This window comes from Typopeltis vanoorti, chromosome 26 (assembly GCF_054136105.1).
Source record: "Typopeltis vanoorti isolate ZY-2024b chromosome 26, IOZ_Tvanoo_1.0, whole genome shotgun sequence".
Taxonomy (NCBI): Eukaryota; Metazoa; Arthropoda; class Arachnida; order Uropygi; family Thelyphonidae; genus Typopeltis; species Typopeltis vanoorti.
This window is the reverse complement of record NC_143574.1, coordinates 11,908,213-11,930,003: the sequence shown is the minus strand read 5'-3', so window position 1 is coordinate 11,930,003 and position 21,791 is coordinate 11,908,213. Positions and strand designations below refer to the sequence as shown.

At 34.9% G+C, this 21,791-nt stretch overlaps 1 protein-coding gene across 1 annotated transcript in view; it reads right to left on the bottom strand.

Annotated features, from left to right (window-relative positions):
* Positions 1–21,791, bottom strand: part of LOC150092326 (uncharacterized) — a 279,626-nt gene that overhangs the window by 16,332 nt on the left and 241,503 nt on the right. Inside the window, exon 10 of the mRNA XM_090414847.1 lies at positions 14,712–14,767. Within this exon, the coding sequence (XP_090270973.1) occupies positions 14,712–14,767 (56 nt within the window). The remainder of the gene's footprint in view (positions 1–14,711; positions 14,768–21,791) is intronic.

Sequence of the window (21,791 nt, the reverse complement as noted above, 5' to 3'; positions counted from 1 at the left end):
TTTTGGAAAACTGTGTGTGTGTGTGTGTGTGTGTGTGTGTGTGTGTGTGTGTGTGTGTGTGTGTGTGTGTGTGTGTGTGTGTGTGTGTGTGTGTGTGTGTGTGTGTGTGTGTGTGTGTGTGTGTGTGTCCTTGAGGGCCTTTCTTTGTCTATATGTGTCCTTGAGTTGCTCTGCATGATTAGTCTAAGACAGCATCAGACAGTAGACGGAAATGTATCTCGAAAATCTTGCTATTCAAATCGTTGATAAAGTAAAAATAAATATGCGAAGAAAAAATTACAAGGAAGCAGGTCATTACCATTAGTTATTGATCGCTTGTTCTTAATTCACACCAGGAAATTGCTATTTATAAACTATTTATAGGTAGCTGAATTCCGAGAAAACTCCATAGTGTATAACTAAAATATTTTGGCACATAAATCTTTCAAAACATAAAAGAAAAATGTCTTTCCGTATGTTCCCTCATAACAGTTTTACATATTTTATGCTATCAAAATTTAAGCTTAGCCGTAACCCTCTTGCAATTATAGCACTAAATTATCTTGTTCATATTTGAAATCATATAAAGAAGTGTGAACTTTTGGAGAGGGAAAAAATCCTGAAATTTCAATTCAAATAGCTTTTCAAGTACATTTGGAATAAACGTAGTGGTTTTAATCTTCCCTATTTATGAAAATTTATAAATAACTCTTTTACGTCTGCTGTTCATTTTTGCAGCAAAATTTATCACTAGGTGGCGCACAGCCTGATTTGTTATAATACTGTTTTGTTATAAAATTTGTTATAAACCTGATTTGTTATAATAGTAGTCAATTCTCTATTTCACAGATGCCATCTGTCGGTTCGTGCATTCCTTAGTTGTTTTTGTCTGTTTTGCAGCCGGAAAAGCCCGCGTTTCCGTGTGGGCTGCTCGGATATTTCCTCCGGCACCTGTACAATGCCATTCGAATTGTCCCCATTATTTTTCTTGCTAATCTTCTCAGTTCATGTTTGCTGCATTTTGATATTTAAAGTTCAATATGACAATATGATAAATATGTTATCGGTTGAATGAATCCACCCACGATAAGTCTGCTAACTCCATGGAGGGTGTGGTGATAATAATATCAATTAAGGCTCGAAAGATTATGCAAAATCCTACTACGCCAATGAAAAACAAAGAGCTTGTCTAAGATCCTCATTTTATTAGGACAGTGCTTTGAGGGACAATTATGTAAATACTGTGTTCGGATCCAACAAAAATAAGCCACCAGATAAGATCTGCAACTGTATCACGCAAATTACAGACAATATATCAATATAGAGTATACAAAAGAACATGTGGATAGCCCATTATATCTGTATACGAATGCTTGGAGTCTCAGAAACAAAAGGAGACAGTTTATTGCTTTGTTCAATATGTTGAGACCTGCAATCAGAATCAGACATACTAACCGGTATCGAGCGTAAAGGTCGCACTGTTTTTAGGAAGGATAGAGAGGATAGGAGAGGTGGAGATGTACTGCTAATGACATCTAATGACTTGAATCCAGTTAGAGTTGAGACCTATGATTGTAGTACTACTACTAACAGTAATTGATGTCGCAGTGAATTTGAAGTCATCTGGTGTGAGGTGGAATCTAACAAGATTAATTACATAGTGGGGTGTTGTTACAGACCTGGGGGATTGGTTGTTAGTGATGAAGAAATGCATCACCAAATAGAAAAGATGGGCGTGAAAAGAGTAATCACAATGGGAGACTTTAATTATCCAAAAATTGATTGGGTAGCAATAAAATCTCACGAGATGAATGAAAATGCATTTATTGAGCTGTTGTGAGACAACTTCCTCAAGCAGCATGTGACAGAAGGAACTCGAGGGCAAAGAGTATTAGATTTGATTATAGTGTCAGAGCGCGTTTCAATTAAAGATGTAACTATTCTGTCTCCAGTTGGTGACAGTGATCATGCGATACTCACTTGGGAAGTGACTAAGTTTATAAATGTTCCATTCAGAAAATATTACATGCTGAACTAAAGCAGGAAATTGTGAACAACTGATGAGTATATTGATGAGTTCATTGGGATGGGATCGGAAGAGTCACCATTGTTGTGAAGCTAAGTCTGAGTGTGAGAAGAAAATGGCTATTCAAGCTAAAGATAACCCAAAGAATTATATCAATATCCCGCAAGTAAAAGAAAATAATGAATATGCAAGAATAACTCTACAGAATGCTGATGGTGTAAGGGTAACAGATGCAGAAAAGGTTGTTCAACTAATGAGTGCCCATTTTTCTAAAAGCTATCAACCTAGAATATGCAACATTGAGTTCACTTCTACCTCTTCGATGGATGAAGAAACTCAGGTGTATGAGGACGAGGTACTAGAGCTGTTGCACAAACTGAATAAGAATTCAGCAATAAGGACTGATGGGATATCACCATTGGTGCTAAAAGAGTGTTTAGCTGATCTGGCTACTCCTTTAACCAGGCTATATAATTTCAAAACAGGAAAGATTCTCCGCGAGTGGAAAGAATGGCACAAAGGGTGGTGGAAAGACCAATGTATCCAACTATCTACCAATCAGCATCTGAGGCGTGATTGTGAAGATTTTGAAAAAGTTAGCTAGGGCTCGCATTCAGAAATGGGGTGACAGAGAACTCTATTTGGCAATGAACAGCATGGGTTTACTAAGGGAAGATCATGTTTATAGCAACTTGCTCACATTCTATAATAATGTTACCATTGAGCTAGATAACGGGAATGGATACACCATGATACTTTTGAATTTTGCTAAGGCTTTTGACAGAATACAGCATGACAGACTGCAGCATAAACTGGAGAAAATGGGTTTGGGTTATACAACATTAGCATGGATAAGAGGGTGGCTGACTGGCAGATATCAAAAAGTGGTATACGGGGGATCTGAGTCTGCAAGGTTTAAGGTAACAAGTGGTGTACCACAAGGATCGGTGCTTGGTCCACTGTTATTCAATCTGTACATTAATGATATTGGGAAGGATTTGACAAGTGACATACGGCTATTTGCTGATGATGCAAAGATAGGTAGTAATCAGGAATGCTGCTGATATGCAGTACTTGCAGAATGATTTGAATAGGTGGAATTGTCGGCATAGGAAAAATGGATGTCAGTTCAGTATCAGTAAATGCAAATTCATGCACGTTGGCATGATTAGATACTCAATGTCGTATTATATTGATGGGATTAGGCTAGAAGAAACTGATGAGACTATGGATCTTGGAGTGTTAGTAGAGTGTTACAAACTTCTGAAAGGATCATACAGGGTTTCAGTTGATGAAGTTGTTCTTATGAAGGATGGGGAAAGGACAAGAGCTGTCCTTGGAAGCTGAGAATGAATGCCGCCAAGAAGAGGGGGGAGTGTGAGATCTAGATTTTCTTGTCATAGGGTGGTGCGTGATTGAAATCGATTACCATTGGATGTTGTGTGTGCAAGCAGTGTGAATGAATTCAAGAACAAGTATGGTACTGGTGCATGTATAGTATGTGGCTTCTCTCGATGAGTCTCTGATTCGCTGGAATTGTCTCTGAATAATAATAATAATAATAATGTTTTATTATTATTATTATTATTTAACCTTCAAAATATTCTCGCAGGTATGTCATATTAATAATTCTTATTTAATATAATCTTATTTTAAATTAACCTTATTTTATCAAATAAACAAGAAAAAACGCTTGATCTGATTAATTTCATTTTTCCCTTTTTTTTTAAAAAAAAAAACGTCGGATTTCATTTTATACCTTAAAAATATCTGCTTTTTCTTATTGAGATATTCAGTTAGAATTCGCTGATTTCTTTTTAAAATATGAAAAATTTCAGAACTGCATGGATTTAAATTACGTGGCTCATTTCCTCATAAAACGTTTTTCAACCTACTAACCCTGACCAAACGAATGATTAAATGCAGAAACTAATGCTAGGGGGCACTTTCAACGTGTTGACCAAGAAAAAACCTGCAAGAGGAATGAATGACCGTGTTAGATGGCTGATTTTATTCGTGGCATCGAAATACATTGGGCAAAATCTTCGTGAGTCGCTATTTGCCCGATGGCCTATTCTGCCTTGCTGTAAATTTATATTCTAGGAAAAACTGAAAGAAGCACTCCTTGGCCGGCATTGCGGGCGACAAACGAGGTCAAGAACATCTTTATGATAGTCGCAGAAACAAGAAAAATTAATAAGAATGACAGGAAGTTGGTGGGAAGAGTTGCGTAGAATATACGCTGCGTGGTTATATTTATATGCATTTGTAGGCTTCTGTGGTGGCTCTCCGTATGGATAAATTAATTTAATGTTATAATTATCCTTGAGATTTGTTAACAAAAGGCTACAAAACAATGATGCGCACATATTCCTGTACACATTGTAACGGGGAACATTATAGCTTAATGGATTTTTTAAAAAAAACAAAACAATAATCATTTTGTACTAGATATTTTTGTAAATAACTCCTAAAGAGAGTCAATTGGCGTGCTGGAAGTTGATATCTAATTTGTAAAAATAACTTTGACCTCTTTGCGAGTAAATTAAGAATTTAATAAGTTGAATTTGTAAGCAGAGAGTTAATAAATTTTTTAATTAAAGAGATTAATTAATGTTAAAGTAAATAGGTTATAATTTATGCTAAAGATTTTATAAATGGATAGAGAAAGCAATCTCCCTAATGTTTAAATTCGTGTATATTTCATAGTAACGTAAATAAATTGTTTTGCTCTTTTTGCTAAAAGAGTGCAGCTTGTTTGTTTATTTTTGGCAGGAGCGAGATTGCAACACGTGCGGTGCGCGGTTCTTATTAAAGAAGTTTGGCGACCCCTGGTGTAAAGTTTTATTGAAGGAATTTGTGTTAGAGAGAGAAATCTGCCGGCCGTATTATTGAGTTTTATTCTATTTAAATGATATTAGTGGCGCAGTCTAAATTAACTAAATTTTCTAGTATCTCAGACATAAGACTCGTAGTGCAAAGGATAGATAAGCATAGTACGTAATAATATAAGCAATAAAGGTTCAGAGAGAGAAAGCATGCACAGTTAAATTAGAATAACGGCATATAAAGATATTACATATAAGAAAATAAATCAAGAGATAATACATATAATACCGATTGTTCTGCTCTTGTTACAAGAATTTAGGGCTATATTTTTAAGCTTTATTTTTAATAAGTGAACTCTTGATACGTGCATATATAAATTACTGAAAATTATTTTAAAAAATAATAATATAATATTAAGTAAGAAGGCTCTGTCTTCTTTTGATTTTAATAATTTCGATTTTTAAGCACACTAGCTGAATTTCAAAGGGTTATAGAGTAGCTTAAGATTTATGAACCTTAGTTTATGACGTGTATATGCTTGTGCGCGTAGCAATATGACACTGTGGTAAACACAGTGCTGCTAGCGCCCTCCTGAGTGCTAGAAGATGGATTTTAATTATTTTTTATACAAAATAAGAGAATTGTATAGGATTGTTGATGATAAAATTAAATATTACAAGCAAATATAAATAAATTAATAAATATATTTATATATCGAGAAAAATTGGGGGTGCTGTAGTTCCGCATTGCCTATGCACGAGCCGCCCCTGGTTGGTATATTTTGTAAAACTGTGTAGTATAATATTCGAAAATTGAATCGTAAGACAGAAGTGGAGTATACAGTATATAGCAACTAAAGAGGGGGAAAAAAAAAGCTTAATAGAATGCATTGTAGGTCACCTTATTCTTACCCGTTCAAAATTCTCTTCCTTGTAATTCTAATCGTTTCCTGATACACCTCAGCAGATCCAAATAAACTAGTTATCGTTAAGTAATCTTAGAGAATCAGTTCTAGACATTTCCAGACATCATTAAGTTTTTGTTCCTCATTGTGAAAAATGTCGCATAAACAAGCCGAGACGCTCAGATATATCGCAATTTAAAGATAATAAATTCTAAACAACATCACAACGTAAATCATATAATAATAATAATAATAATAATAATAATTTTTTGACAATGACAAGGTTTAATATCATACAGAGAGATTTACAAACAGGTTCTATGTACAATTCTTATTGATAGAAACTCTTTGGAATCTCTTTTTTTAATCTATATATATATAAATATTATATATATATTTCACGAAAAAATTCACGATAATTTACAAATATTCATGAATGAGATTAACAATAAAAAATAAAAAAATAGACGCCATCAGGGATATTTTTGTATCCATATGTATTATTTTTATACGTTTTATAAATAATATATTTATTATTTTATTCGTCCGATATATTTTTCTGTATCTATAAATATTTTTCTTTGAGTGTTTGAGACTAAAGTGACGTTGCACTACTTTCTGATTAATAATATTTACATTATTAATTATTTACATAATTATCGACCGTAAAACCCACACTATTTCAGACATTAAATATATTGTGTTAGGGACCACGAGATGGCGCCACTTATTGAGCCATTCTCTTCACTGCATGCCGATTAATTAGTGATAGACTTGGGCTAGCTATCTCTGATTGGGTACCAGTGGAGATTGAACTACCCACTCAGTCTCCAAAAGTTATTTCAGAAATATTTCACAGTCAATAGTTTCAAGAGTACTACATATAAATTTTAACAAATATAAAGGACCAAGCGGTAGATTAAAAAAAAAATATTTTCATAATTTCTGATGACTGCTATTTTGCCAGTTATACATACTTTTAAAATGGCAACGTGATAATAAAGCTGTAAATTAAGAAAAAATATTAGTCAATAATTAATGGCAATGACCTAATTTTGACACAGCAGAAGAATTATCTATTTAACAACCTCATAATTACCACTCTGCCATCTGCTGTTTGAGACTAACTGTTTGACTATTGAAACGAAGGTTACGCTTCAGTTCTGTCTTAATTATCTGACTGTCAGGTTTTGTTGACAGCTAGAAAACGGTCTGGCCTTCCTTCTGATCACCTTGTTGAATGCCTACTATAATGAGGACCCCATGCATTGCATCTATTTTCCTTTTATGGATTTATAAAAGTTGTGCAGTCGAAAATGAATAAACTGTTGTAGAATTATATCAGTGGCAGATTCAGGAGTGAACGATAAAGCCAACCCTCCTATTCTCGAGAAACCAAATCAAATACTGTGCCAAGGTCTCGATTAGATGACATTATCTAACTCATAAAATGATCTTAGACTTTATAAGCTTTTTATTCACGATAAGAAAAACTTGAATTCCAAATCGCATCAATAGATTTTAGCTGTTTATTTCGAAACCAAACTAAATCTCGGAACATATTTTAAAAATTAAATTAAAAAATATGATACAGGAAGAATACGATGTTTATGAGGGGAGTCTGGAAAGTTCTGATAAACACCTAGAAAAAAAAATGATACTAAAGCAACTGATATCAGTTACTTTAACATCATTTTTGTTCTGTGTTTATCAGTACTTTCCAGACCCCCCCCCCCCCCCACCCTCAGTAACGTTAGAGTGGAAACAATATTAGAGGGACTTCGAACAAGAGTTGCTAAAAGTATACTACAAGCAGGTTAAGTTTAACGAAACCCCTTTATTATCACATCGTCTGTGAAGCATAACGATATTTAAAATTTAGTAGCCAATAAATATTTGCAAAAGGAACTTACCTTGCTGGAGAAAATATAATTTTACTATGGGGAAATTCTTAAATTATTTTTCAAATTCCCATAAAAACTTCTTAGAGTCGTCAATATCAGTATACTCATCCTAACTATTTGCCATGTTCAAAGAAATCTTGTTTTTTTTATCACAGCATTACTTCCTGTTGGAAGCAGTTAGGAGTGATGACGATATACGTTATAAACTTTAACTTAGCTTTTATAATGCATAAAGAGGTCAGTGAGTAATGGATTCACACTTTGTACGTGACTCAGAAGAACATTCGAAACAGGAAGACAGAGACACTGATCTCACAATCACGATGAAGTAACTAACAGTAGAGCACGTACCCTGATTGGGCCAATTAAAAATAATGCAATTCAAATATTGTATTACAAAGATGTACGATTTTTGATGTCGCATTCGATTGATTGTTTTCCTATTCACCATTTCAGAATTAAAACAACTGTAGTCATGCAATATGACATTAAATTTTAATTTAAACGTTAAAGTTGGATTCATAATTAATCAAATTTAGTCAGTGGGCCGATTCAAAAACGGTCTGTTGATTGTCGACTAAATTTTAAGCAACAGTGTTAGAGATATTGCAAAAAGTAACTTTGCATTTTTTATCTTAAGAGATTTTTTTATCTTTTTTTTAAAATCAGCTAACGCCTTTTTATTCCCGTATATAGGGAGTAGGAGAGGCCGTTTAGCCGTATCTAACTTTTGGAGACTGAGTGGGCAGTTCAATCTCCACTGGTACCCAATCAGAGATAGCTGGCCCAAGGATATCACTAATTAAGCCGCATGGAGTGAAGAGAGACGGCTCAACAAGTGCCGCCATCTCGTGGTCCCTAACCCTAACACTCGTATGTAAAGTCTGAAATAATGTGGGTTCTACGGTCGATTTTCTTGAGTTTACGGGACAAAAACCCTTGAACTCGTGTTTTCCTGGAGAAAAAACGCTCTTGCCCGTGCCAGAGATCGACTCACTCGGGAACCCGTCGAAAAAAGGCAATTAATATTATATTAATATTAATTTCGATCCTCAGCGGATCACCTAGCCTACATCACGCATTGATTATTTCTAATGAATTTGATTGGATCCAATATAGAGGCCTAATCAGTAAACTTACAGCTTTTGCCCTTTGTAATTGAACAGCCAATTAACCAAATTTCAGAATTCCCTGGCGTTGCACACGTTACAACTTGCTAATTACAATGCGACCATAATATGCTCGCTATACGCACGCAAAAACGCACGTTATTTTCTTAAGGTGTTAAGTGAATGTTGCACAAAGGGAATCAAATGAAAATATATCATATCAACTTTACTGACATAAGGGGTGAAGCAAAAACCTTTCATATTCCCGGCTATCTTGATAGAAACTGTGAGTGGAGAAAGTTTATGAGCTAACTGCTCGCCCTGAGTGGGCTAGGAGATTAGACCTCAGTGCTGAAGTTTAGGATGGCTTTAGGTCTTTTGTGTTTGAAATAATCCATTGCGTCATAATCTGCAGTCAGTTGGATCAGTTTGTTAGGGTGCACAGATGCTTTTGAGAAGAATTTGATTGCTGTAGTCTGCATGAAAGTGTAAATATAGGGGACATTTGTGTCCCGGTGTAGCTTGAGAGTTCGGATGAATCATGAGGCGCCCAGGATCACTCTGAGACATTTATTCTGGATACGTTGTAATTTGAGAATATTAGTATTTGAAGTATGACTCCAGGCCGGTGAAGCGTAGATGAGTATTGGACGAACCATCAGTTTGTATATGAGAAGTTTGATTCTGGTGCTCAGCTTACTGCTTCTGTTAATTAGCGGGTAGGGCTGGACTATGGTTTTTGATGTGTTTGCACAGAGAGTCTTGATATGGGAGCTGAAAGTCAGTTTTCTGTCCAATATTACACCAAGATATTTGATCTCAGTTTTCCAAGGAATTTTAGTGTTGAAAAGGAGAATATCTTCTTTAGGAAGCACTGATCTTCTAGAGAATAGGACGGCTACGCTTTTCAGGGGATTCACTTGGAGTAGCCATTTGGAGAAATATTGTTCGATTAGCAATAGGTTTTCTTGCATTTTCTTGATGGCTAGGTGAGGCTTTAAAGATTTGGCCAATATCGCTGTATCATCAGCGTATAGAGCTTTAATTGAAGATAATGGGTTGTGCGCTATATCATACAAGTATAAGGAGAATGGGATTGGTGCTAGTAAGGATCCTTGTGGAACTCCAGCCAAGATGCGTTTTTGTGTCGAGACTACCCCACACAACCTGACTTGCATGCGCCTATCGTAGAGGTATGCCTTTATAAGATGAATGATTCCGATTGGTACACCAGATGATATCAGTTTGTATAGCAAACCATAATGCCAAACCTTGTCAAATGCACTGGCTATGTCAAGGAAAACATCCCCAGTGCATTGACGCCAGTTAAAATCCATGATGATGTGTTCCACTAATCTGTGTATTTGTTGCGCGGTGCTATGAGATTTTCGGAAGCCAAACTACTCCTGAGGCAGGATATTTAGTCGGAGTACTGAATATTGGAGTCTGGTAAGAATTACATTCTCGGCAATTTTGCCGAGATTTGAGATGAGGCTGATTGGTCTGTAATTTTGAGGCAATCTAGAATCTTTTCCAGGTTGATGGATGGGTATTATGTCCGCCAGTTTCCAGTGGGAAGGGAAATGTTTGTAGTGAAGGATGGAATTAATTATATTTGTCAGATGGACAATAGCTCTACGTGGTAGACGCTTTATTACTTTGTTAGAGATACCATCGGGTCCAGGAGCCTTTTTGTTCTTGAACTTCTTAATAATAGCATATATTTCAGCAGATGAGATGGGTGCAATTTGAGTGGAATATGTGAAAGCAGAATTGAGTGAATATCTGACATTATGGTGGATCTTGTATATATGATTGAAATCGAAGTGATCGTATGCAGGTTTACATTGTTTTTCAAGATGATTTGCTATTGCTTCAGCTTTATCAGCATCAGTGTGGATGAGACCTGAATCTGTTTGGAGGGGGGGGAGGAAGAGTTTTATTTCTGTTTTTAATCTTTCGGATGAGATTCCATATGGAGTCGTTATCAGAAGAGATGGAGGTCAGTTTTTCTTCCCAGAGTTGAGTTCTATGGGCTGAGAGGGCATCTCTCACTGCAGAGTTGAACCTGTTCAAGATCCGTTTCTTGCGGCGCCCTGGTGTTGTGGTATCTTTTTCTTGCCTTATTTTTTTCTCTAATCAGATTCATAATATCTTCTGGCAAGTGGTTGGATTTACGAGTAGTTAAAGGGGTAGTAACTGCTGCACAGGCTGCTTTAATCTGTTCTGTTAGATTTTTAACACAGCCATTTCAATTTCCTCTTGATTTAATGATGGGAATAGGATCAATATATTTTGGAAGTACCTTGGAGCCTTTCCCAATGAATGAATGAGTGAGGGGGGGGATAATTTTTCAAGGTTTCCCAATTTTAACCGTATTGGGTTATGGTCTGATGACAGATCGTTAATCGTCATTAAATTGTATTGGAGTCTGATGTGCTGTAATATGGCTATGTCCAACACATCAGCCCGACCATAAGTGTTGTAATGGGTGGGGTCAGCGAGACCTATTACATGAAGGTTGTTGAAACCAGCATAGTTTTGTAGTATCTGTCCATTTTTGTTGGTGGAATGGCTATTCCAGGTTGAATGCTTGGCATTTAGATCGCCTGCCACAATGATAGGCTCTCCGGTATCGAATAAGGCGTTCAAATCCGAGAACAGTAATGATTTTTGTGGAGGATGATATGCTGCGAAGATTTTTAATTTGCCGACAGAACTCGTGAGAATCTCATTGCCGGTGACCTCGAGGTTGGTGGCAAGAGGGATGTTTATGGAGTGATGAGAGATGAAGTTTTTAATGAAAATTGCCGTGCCTCCTCCACTGAGATAGTCTATCAGCTCTGTACAGTTGGTATCCACAACTTTTGGGGTTGGCTGAAGGTCTTAGAAGCGTCTCATTTAGTAAAAGGACATCTGGCTGATGTCTTTGGACGAAATTTTGAAGTTCCAAAAGCTTACTCCTCAGGCCGTTCGCGTTCCACGCAATGATCTCTAGAGATTCTGGTTTTAATTTGTTACTGTTCATTAGTGAGCGCTGAAATAATTGCTTGTGTGTCCTTTAGAAATCTGTTAGTAGAACTTTGTGAAGGGGTGGATCTGCTAAAATCCAACAGCATATTTGCGAGAGAAGAGGTAATGATAGCTGTCAGATTTGTGTGTGGTGTTGTCTGTTCACGGGATGACAGTTTAGGACGAATTACATCCGCATATGTCCTAGATTGTTGTTGCGGAGTCTCTTTTGGGAACCTCTGGCTTCGTCTGAAGGGCGTGTGACCTTTCATATTGAACTTCAGGAAACTGTGAAGTAATCTCTGAAGTAGGTGTGCTGAGTGAGGAAGAAAATGTTTCTGCTTTGATTTTCTATTTCTTGGATTGTGAGCGCATCCCTTGTAATTGGAAGTGTGAGGCCTGCCACAATTGGCACATTTAGCCGAGGTAGATTTTGGTTTAGTGCATGTATTTGGTGGGTGGGCAACCCCACATCTGAATTCAGCCCTGCACATCTTCTGGGCATTGCCAAATCATTGATATCTGTGGCACTGTCCTGTTGAAGCTCTTTTTCTTAGTGGTTCTGTAGTAATTTTTAGTCCACAGATGGATGTCAGATCATATATGTGCTTATAAGCTTGACTGATCTCAATTAGAACCAGTGGCATTGGAGTCTTGTCTTTTTGGTCATTCTACTGACCTTAACGGGTGGCAGGTCTTCGTGGTGTAGATCCGCAACCACTTCTATAGATACGTCTTCCGAGACACCTCTAATTACTACCTTGATGTTTCTTTCTGATCCTAGTGAAAAGGTGTGATACTGTATACCTTTGGCATCCAATTCACCAGTCAACCTTCGATAATCCATCACTGAGCCTGTATTTTAATACCTTCTCTGACATTCTTTGCTTGACTGTATGAAATCTTTAAATTGGACATCATAGTCCTTAGGGACATCCATTTTTTCTTTTCTAGCAGAATAATCGGAGGTATCTTTTCCCTTGAGGAGGTAGGAGAGTCCGGGTCAGGACTGTCTTCTTCCATTCGATCCGCTTTGGGTGGTTCAGAGGCTGCAGTTTTGCGTTTTTTTGCGAACGCGAACATCCTGATAATCGCTATGATCTGCAATGGAATTGTCATCAGCAGTTGTTTGTATTACGCTGGTGCTATCTTGATGGATACTGAGAAGAAGTTCAGACAGTTGAGGGTCATCCGAATCAACCTCTTTTATTTGATGAATTACGACTTTAGCTGGCCATTTAGTGTGCAGTAGATTGCCTACATGTTTGAAGATAGCCAGAAGTTTTTTTTGAAATTTAGTTCTTCATATGGTGCCTCCATGATTAGCCCCAAAGTCTGTTCTGTGGGGCAGGGCATGCCTTGTCCTTGTCACGATAACAAATAGATAGTTGCTTATGATTACAAGATATGAAACAATGGCTATACTAGCGGCAGTAGGCCTAGCGTATCGCCCTTGTAATTTCAATTGACTTACCTGGATAAACCACTATGGAAAAATAAAGTGTCTGTTTATGGTAGCAAGCAATTAATTACTATTACTAATGAATAAGCATAAATCGCTAAAAAACATATCAATCAAATTCACAATTCACCATCAATAATGCATGAAACACTAACACGCGAGTCGCCATCACGAACCTTATTCTTCAATCATCGGGAACGAAAATATAGAGTCTCTAAAGATAAATACAACATAGTCCGACCACATAAGCGAGAGTTGTCGTTGACAGACTGCCAAGAAGAGTCAATTCGTGTTGAAGGGGAGAAAGATTTAAGGCAGTGTACGAATTAGTCACCAACACGTGAAATCACGCGCTTTATACGTAAAATTTTCCAACTGTTATACAAGTAGAATAGTTACCACTTTAAAAACTACAATGATCATAAAAGAGAAGTTAATTTTCTCCCGTGTAATAATAAACAACTCATCCCAGAAGACGGATCGATTACCCTATTATCGGAATGGATTCTCCTTCTGCTCTAATACGGAAGGGGGATTTTATCCCCCCAGAACAGGAAGTATATTATTTCATATATTATTATTGCTATTATTATTGTTATTATTATTAATTTCATTTTGAAATAAATTATTAAAAAATAAATAGATAAAAAGTAAATGAATTAATTAAAAAAATATGTGCAAGTAACATGGCGTCGCTTCCGTCGAAAATAAACAATAAAACAAATATTGCATATCAAATATGAACCAATATTATTATGGACACTATTTTCCATCATAAAGTACAAACAAAATAGGATATTTTATTAACACCTTTAGTTACTTAAAAGGATGTTTTATATTTTATTATCGTGCAATAAAATACACAACACATTACTGTTTTTGATATGCTTTATATTACTGTATGTTATTACCGGAGAGGTGGTTTCTCTCTATATATATTCTAATAAAGTATTAATATACGGGAAACGCTATTTATGTATTCTATTTATTGAATAAAAGAATAAAGGGGGTAAAGGGTCGTTTCCCATTTTTTACTTGAACGATTTGAATTTAAGATGTTGATCGCTAACGCTTATAGACTTATAAGGAAGTCTCTGCATATTACAGGGAAATGAATTTCACGGTCGAACATAAATTTTATGGTCGATTTTTCATAGCTTATTAGTAGAGGAAAATCCTCATGACATAAATTTAGCTCTACGTTTACAATCGTTACTAACATTTTCAGAATATGCATTATGGTTAGCAGCAAGGAAATATTTATATTTGTGTAGAGCCAATAAATAAGTTAGGTCGCATAAATTAATATTAATCTGAAATTTTCTGGTTTATTCGAGATAATAATAATCTGGATTATCGGGTTGTTGAAAAAAATAATCCTCTTCGATTATTTTTCAATCTACCGAACCAAGATTTTTTATTTTTTTCTTATCATCTGGATATACAAACCATGGGGATTTGAGATTGAAAATGACTAAATTAGTACCTCAAATAAAAACTCTTTGCAGCAGACATCAAGCTCAAGGATCGCATTAACTTGGATTTTATTTTCCCGAGTTCAGTTCGATTTATGTTTTATAATATCATCATCAGCATCATCATCAGCCATTGTCGATCCACTGCTGGATGAAGGCCTTTCCAAGATTACTCCAAAACTCTCTGTCCATGGCTCTCCTTTTCCATGTCACTCTTGTAAATCTGATGATATCATCAATCCACCGTGATTTAGGTCGACGTCGTGGTCGTTATTCCTCTCGTGGAATCCAATCCAATACTTCTTTTGTCCATCGTTGATGTTGTCTTCGAGCAATATGCCCAGCCCATTGCCACTTCAAATGTTTCACTCTTCCTATGATGTCAGAGACTTTGGTTTGATTTCTTATCCATGTATTCCTTTTTTATAATGTACAAAGTGTAATATAAAATTTATATTCATTGAAGAAAGTCAAATTAAAAATAGTTTTACCTGTGTTCCTTTTTTTTTTTAATTTAAAGTAGATATTTATATTATTCTTTTTCAGAACTTGGCTGACTATTATTCTAGAGAGGAGGCATCAAAATATTTGGGGCGTTGAGGTGGGGCATGATTCAAAAAACGTTGCGAAACACTGGTGTAGCCCATTAAATAGGGTTAATAGTTCTATCTTTATCAAACCTTAGAGGTATAAATGCCGGTTATTTTTATTAAGGTGAAAATTATTTTTCACCACACACACACACACACTTACGATTGTTAGAAAAACTCAAAAGTCTTTATATTTCAATAACAGAAGTGTCGAAATCAATCTGAAATATATTCTTCTTCGAACTAACAGCATTCTTAGCGTTCTTGACACTGTTAGACCGGAATTATGATCACTGCGCAATATACTTGTTTGAAAAGGTTTCGTCACGTAAGTACAGATTAAAAATATAAATAAATAAATAAATAAAATAAAAAAATCCGGAAAAACCACTCTTCGGGTAAGCGAGAGCTTTGTGACCATTATGATGGGGAGTTCTTACACAATCAGAATCCACTGGCCAAAGTTTAATAATAGTAATCGTTACACACATTCTATTAATGACCGATGAACAAAATAATGAATTATCCACACTCTTTGTCCACTCCTGTTTATTAAATAAAGCAAATCAAGGTCTTCATTGAGAAACTATAGTTTCTGAACGTTGCGAGCAGAGTTACCTTTATCATGAGTTAACTTTGTAGTGTACAACTTTAAAATAAGTAACATCGTATTGTCACCTTATTTGATTCTACTCCCGATAAATACACTACAAGCAAACATAACTTGCCGTTCACATCAACCATTTGACTTCCTAAGACCCCGAGGAATGATAGTCTCTCTGTTTGATGAGGCACAGCGGCCTGAATTCGGTCAGGGTAGTCGACCTTGAGAGGCGAATGCTTCCCCATTTCAAGGAAGTAAGTAAACACTCTACTTAATGACTATCCTACCTGATGATGGCTTTGTTGTCGGATGATACTGAAATTCTTCTACTCCCATGCCATATTAAACTAGTATCGTAAGGACTTAAATAAGGAAGAGATGACATTAAAAGTTATCGATCTTCGCTTAGTAACATTGCTATAATAACTGAAATCATGAATAAAATCGAGAATAATGATACATTAAATATTTCAAATTACGTTTCTTTGATGGCAGACCGTTTAATGTAGTGTTGTGTATTTATGAATTATTATTATTCTTATTAAAGGCCATTTAGATTAGCAACCTCATGAATTCTATTCCTTCTGTGCCCTCGTAGGCATTCTTTCTCCTTTGGCTTATTTCTATTCATGAAATCAATGGTACCACTTCATAACTTCTAACAGCGAAATCACTTTAAGTAAGATAAATATTATCAAATTGCCTACATGCACTGCTAATTGACATGCTCTTTGTTCCGTAGTATAAAGGTCATTTACGAAAGTTCTGCACACGGCGCATGTGTGGCCAGTGAGTTGATGGAATGGATTCCGCGTTCACGTTAGTTATATGCCATGCTCGGAGTAAAGACTTCAAGATGGAGAACATTGGAAATGAAACAGAGCAGAAATTTTATCTATTGCTTAAATACGACAGATATGCTCCCATTCCAATCTTAATAATAACAGTGTGTGTGTGTGTGTGTGTGTGTGTGTGTGTGTGTGTGTGTGTGTGTGTGTGTGTGTGTGTGTGTTTAAAATGTAGTTTGAATTTAATATACAGTATATGTATAATCGACGACGCAACATCCATTCGAATAAGAGATATAAAAAAAAGTGTCTTTTTTATATATATCTTTATATATATATTTTGACAAATCTTATTTGTACAATTAAATTGCACAGTCTTTTGGCTGGAAGAAGGAAGCCATAAAAGATAAATGCTTATGATAAACAGGGTGTGAAATCGCGTTTAAGCAGTAAGATTACTCATGTGTAAATGAATTAATGTTCTGCTTACGAGAATGTCCAAGAATATCTTGGAGATAGGCCAGATAGCATGCTTTGTAAGTATATTCAAATCGCATGTAATTACAAAGTAAAGACTTATCAAACAACACGGAATATTTCTATCCTAGACATAGAATAAGGTTAATGTTATTTTTTAATGTTTTCCAATTGAATGAAGTTTTATTTTATTTTATTTTTTTTTGCAATTTACACACCCAATGGTGTTCTAAGGATTAGATATTCAGTAAAATATTAAATTAGCAAAATAAGTAAATAAATCTGCTTGAGAAGCGAAATGAAAAAACTAAACTGCTTTGAGGATTCGGTATCGCATATCTCAGAAAATTATAGCCAGCAAAAAAAATAGTTTTCTTTTTACTTTTAAAAATATATAACATAGCTTGTATAATAATAGAATAGCTGGAGGAAAAGAATTTGTTATTAAAATATGCTAAAAAATAATCTGGTTTTTATACTAATATGAATTTCAAACACATAAATGCATAATAAATACATAAATAGATACAAAAACACGATAAAAATGTAAACATTTAAAGAGAGCAATTCGTATCTAAACTCTCGTCTTTTGGCTTCTGTATCAGTAAAAATATCAGTTCATTTGTAATATTCAATAAAATCTAATATTCATGATTTTATACTTTTTTTTATCAAATTTAGTTTTGAAAATGACCTCTCTGTAGTTTAAAACCAAATACTTAAAGAAATATACAAAATATATTTACACCGAAAAACCAGACGAAACTAGTAGATAATAATGATAATAGCAATCGGTTTTTTGTTTTCCTGGAATTAATGTACATACCACGCATGGCATAAATAATAAGATTATCTAATAATCTTATTATTACATGTAATAAATAAATAATAATATTTATTTGTTTATAAATAAAAATGTAAACATTTAAATAGAGCAATTCTTATCTAAACTTTCGTCTTCTGCCTTCTGTATCAGTAAAAATATCAGTTCATTTATAACATTCAATAAAATCTAATATTCATGATTTTATACTTTTTTTTAAATCAAATTTAGTTTCGAAAATGACCTCTCTGTAGTTTACGAGAACATACTTATTTTATTTTAACATTGTCTATTTTATTTGTTAATGCAATTTTATTAATTGAGACAAGTGAAAGAAGCTACAGATTAACGTAAACTTAAAAACACAGTAAACACCTGAAACACAATAAACGGGAGTACTAAGAAAAATTACCTTGTAATTTTACCGACGAAAATCAAATAAAGACGTTCTTAATAGTACACTATGAACATTATCTTACCTTCTATAGGGAGAATCTCGCGAATACACCCTTTAAATCTCTTAACTAAGGACGTATATGCCCTAACTCCAGTATATGACCGTGGCGAACTAATCTCTTCTCTTATGAAGAGAAAAATATTTCCCTCTAATTTGTTTATCCAAACAAAAGGTATACATACCTAAAAGGTCGTCAATGACACTATTGAGACACTAAAAGATGACAGTCATCACATTAATATAAATTCACAAACATATGCGTGTTTTATCTCACCCACTTAATTTTTAAACGGATATGTTGTTACCTGCCACACAACAGAAATACGTATGCCGATATTTTGTTCAGTACATGGACCGGTCTTTTTCCGCTAGCGGAAGGCATGTATTTGACGTTTGGATCCGCACAATTACCCTTGAGTAATTTCTATGGCCTACTGCCCTTGATTCTTCAGGATTCAGGTTCCTTGGGCAGTTTTCTCGGGAAACACAAGGCCTTATCTTCTGTTAAATTGCCTGCAGGACGTTAGCAAACGAAGAAGAAGAATAAAAAATTGTAACACTTATTATAAGTGTGTCAGCAGGCTAAGAAAATATCTAGACATTTCCAGTTTTCGTTAACATGGGTGTTTATTGATTTCTTACAAACAGGTAATATTAAACATGGAAAAATAGCACTAAATACGAAAATAAATCGATAAATTGAAAGCATAACGAAATGATGGTTATAGCCTTAGTAACCTTCACAAAATTGTTAGTCTTTCTGAAGTTTCGATATAGAAAATTCAGGTCAAAATTAAGATTTATATATTCTTAATTGATGCAACAAATGACGTCATTATAAAGATGAATACGTAACTTCTTCAATCGAACAAGAGAAGTTTTTTTGGTGTTTGCCAGATTACATTAAGAAGATAAGCAAATATTGATTTAAAAAACAAAATGTAGTTCTCAGGCGGGGCAGCTCGTGCATAGGCACTGCGGCACGCTGATTTTTCTCGATACATAAATATATTTATTAATTTATTTATATTTACTTGTAATATTTAATTTTATCGTCAACAATCCTATACAATTCTCTTATTTTGTATAAAACATAATAAAAATCCATCTTGTAGCACTTAGGAGGGCGCTAGCAGCACTGTGTTTACCACAGTGTCATATTGCTACGCGCGCAAGCATATGCACGTCATAGTGATGCGAGCTATTAGCCTAATGCGGCACTGTCGTCGCGCAGTTCCACTGTTGTTTATATGCAGTTTGCGCCAGTAGTAGAGTGTTCTAGTTCTTATCGTGTTTACTCCGTCTCTTTAAATATTTGGACATTACAATTAAAGATGTAACATTTGTTCTAGTTTTTATTTTAGAACATTATTGGGGTTATGATAATGGATTTTATTTGTAAGTAATTTTGAATTATACTAGTTTTATCGATAATAAACAATATTTTTTCATGTTTAATTTTTTTTTTTAATTTTTACCGTAATTTTGATATTTTATCCAAACACATATACACTGTACTTACAGTGTGTATGTATATTTTGAAAGTTGCAGGACCCTATGATTTCAAGCCACGAGCCGCCACTCTGGCTGTTAATATGGTTGAGCTGTAATATGGCCGACTAATATGGTATGGCTGCTATTATACCTTAACGTTAAATAGGAAAAATACGATTTTTAAATCCTACCCTCATGTGATCAAAAATAATGGAACCTGTTGTTAATCCTTTCAAAAATTAAAGTTCAACCTTACAAGAAGAAAGCAAATAGTAAAGGCGATGCATTGATTTAATTAAGAAAGATAAAACATACTTTTCCCATTAAAATTTTTTTTCCAGCATTTTTTTAAATCAGTCCATAAACACCATCATTCTTTCTTAGTATGTTGAGCCTCGATTGTGTTTCTTTTTTATTATTAAAATGGTAATAATAAGTCCAGGCGAGATTCGAACTGGGCAATAAGTGGGAGAATTTCAATTGATCTCTTTTAAACCCTTCGATCCATTCATATGTTTTCTTTGGACTTAGACATAATGTGCTACCATTATTTAAATCTCAGAAGATTTCATCTTTTATGATCCAAAAAAGTCTGACGACGGCAACCTCTTCATTAATGCACTCGAAATTAATTTCACAAGTTTACTTCCCGTGCCCAACACCGTAAGACATTGTATCACTTGAGTCGAATATCACCTCAGGTGGCAAAATATCTAGTAACACGACATCTGAGGCGATAATATCTTCACTTGCGATGATTACTGTTGCTTCCTCTTTTAAATCATCAAATTCGTTTTCGAAAAATTTGCATTGACTAGATACACTTTGGTACTCTCGCATACTTAAAACGTATGATGAAATTAATCTCCAGAAAAAGACCATACTACCTTCTTGATCTATGTTTTCTGTATTTACTACTATTAACGTTGTTATTATCGGCCTTCCATCTATGCATTAAATCTGTGGATAGTGGCAACTGCATGAACAACACAAATTATCCTTATCTATATATTCGAGTAACAGACCAAAACTTACTTGCGTCCTTACTTGGTTTAGTCTTTGTCCGATTTAGTTAAGCAATCTTGTAGACTTTTACTAGATTATTTAGGTGTATAACATCGTCTGCACAAAGTAAAAAGCTGAGATTAATATCTTCAATTTTGGTGTTAGATCGATAATGAATAACAGTGGAGATGATATGCATCCTTGTCTCACACCTGATTTAACTTCAAGCCATTTTTATGTACCGCTTTCAATTCTAAATGTTGACGTAACTCAAATACAGACATATTAAAAGTGCGTGAAATTGCTGAGACTATAGGCATTTCAAAAGAACGTGTAGGATATATTTTGTATGAAGAATTGCAAATGAAAAAGCTTTGCGCAAGATGGGTGCCGCATTGAAAGTTCACAGCAAATCAAAAACGCACTCGCATGAAAATCTCTGAACAGTGCTTGGAGCGTTTTAACAAGAATAAAACTGATTTTGTGCATAGATTTATTACTATGCATGAGACTTGGATTCACCATTACACACCAGAATCCAAACAGCAGTCAAAACAGTGGACAGAAGCTGGTTGTTCAGCACCGAAGATAACAGGGTCATAGCATCGTTGTTTTGGGATGCTAAAGGCATTTTGTTTATTAATTATCTTGAAAAGGGTAAAACAATAACCAGGGAATATTATTCCGATATTTTAACCAGACTAGATGAAAAATTCGTGAGAAAAGACCCGGTTTACAGAAGAATAAAAATCATCTTTCATCAGGACAATGCACCTGCCTACAAAGGCGTTTTGGCAATGGGAAAATAGGGATCTGAACTATGAATTGTTGGTCAGCGTTTTTCTTCCAATCC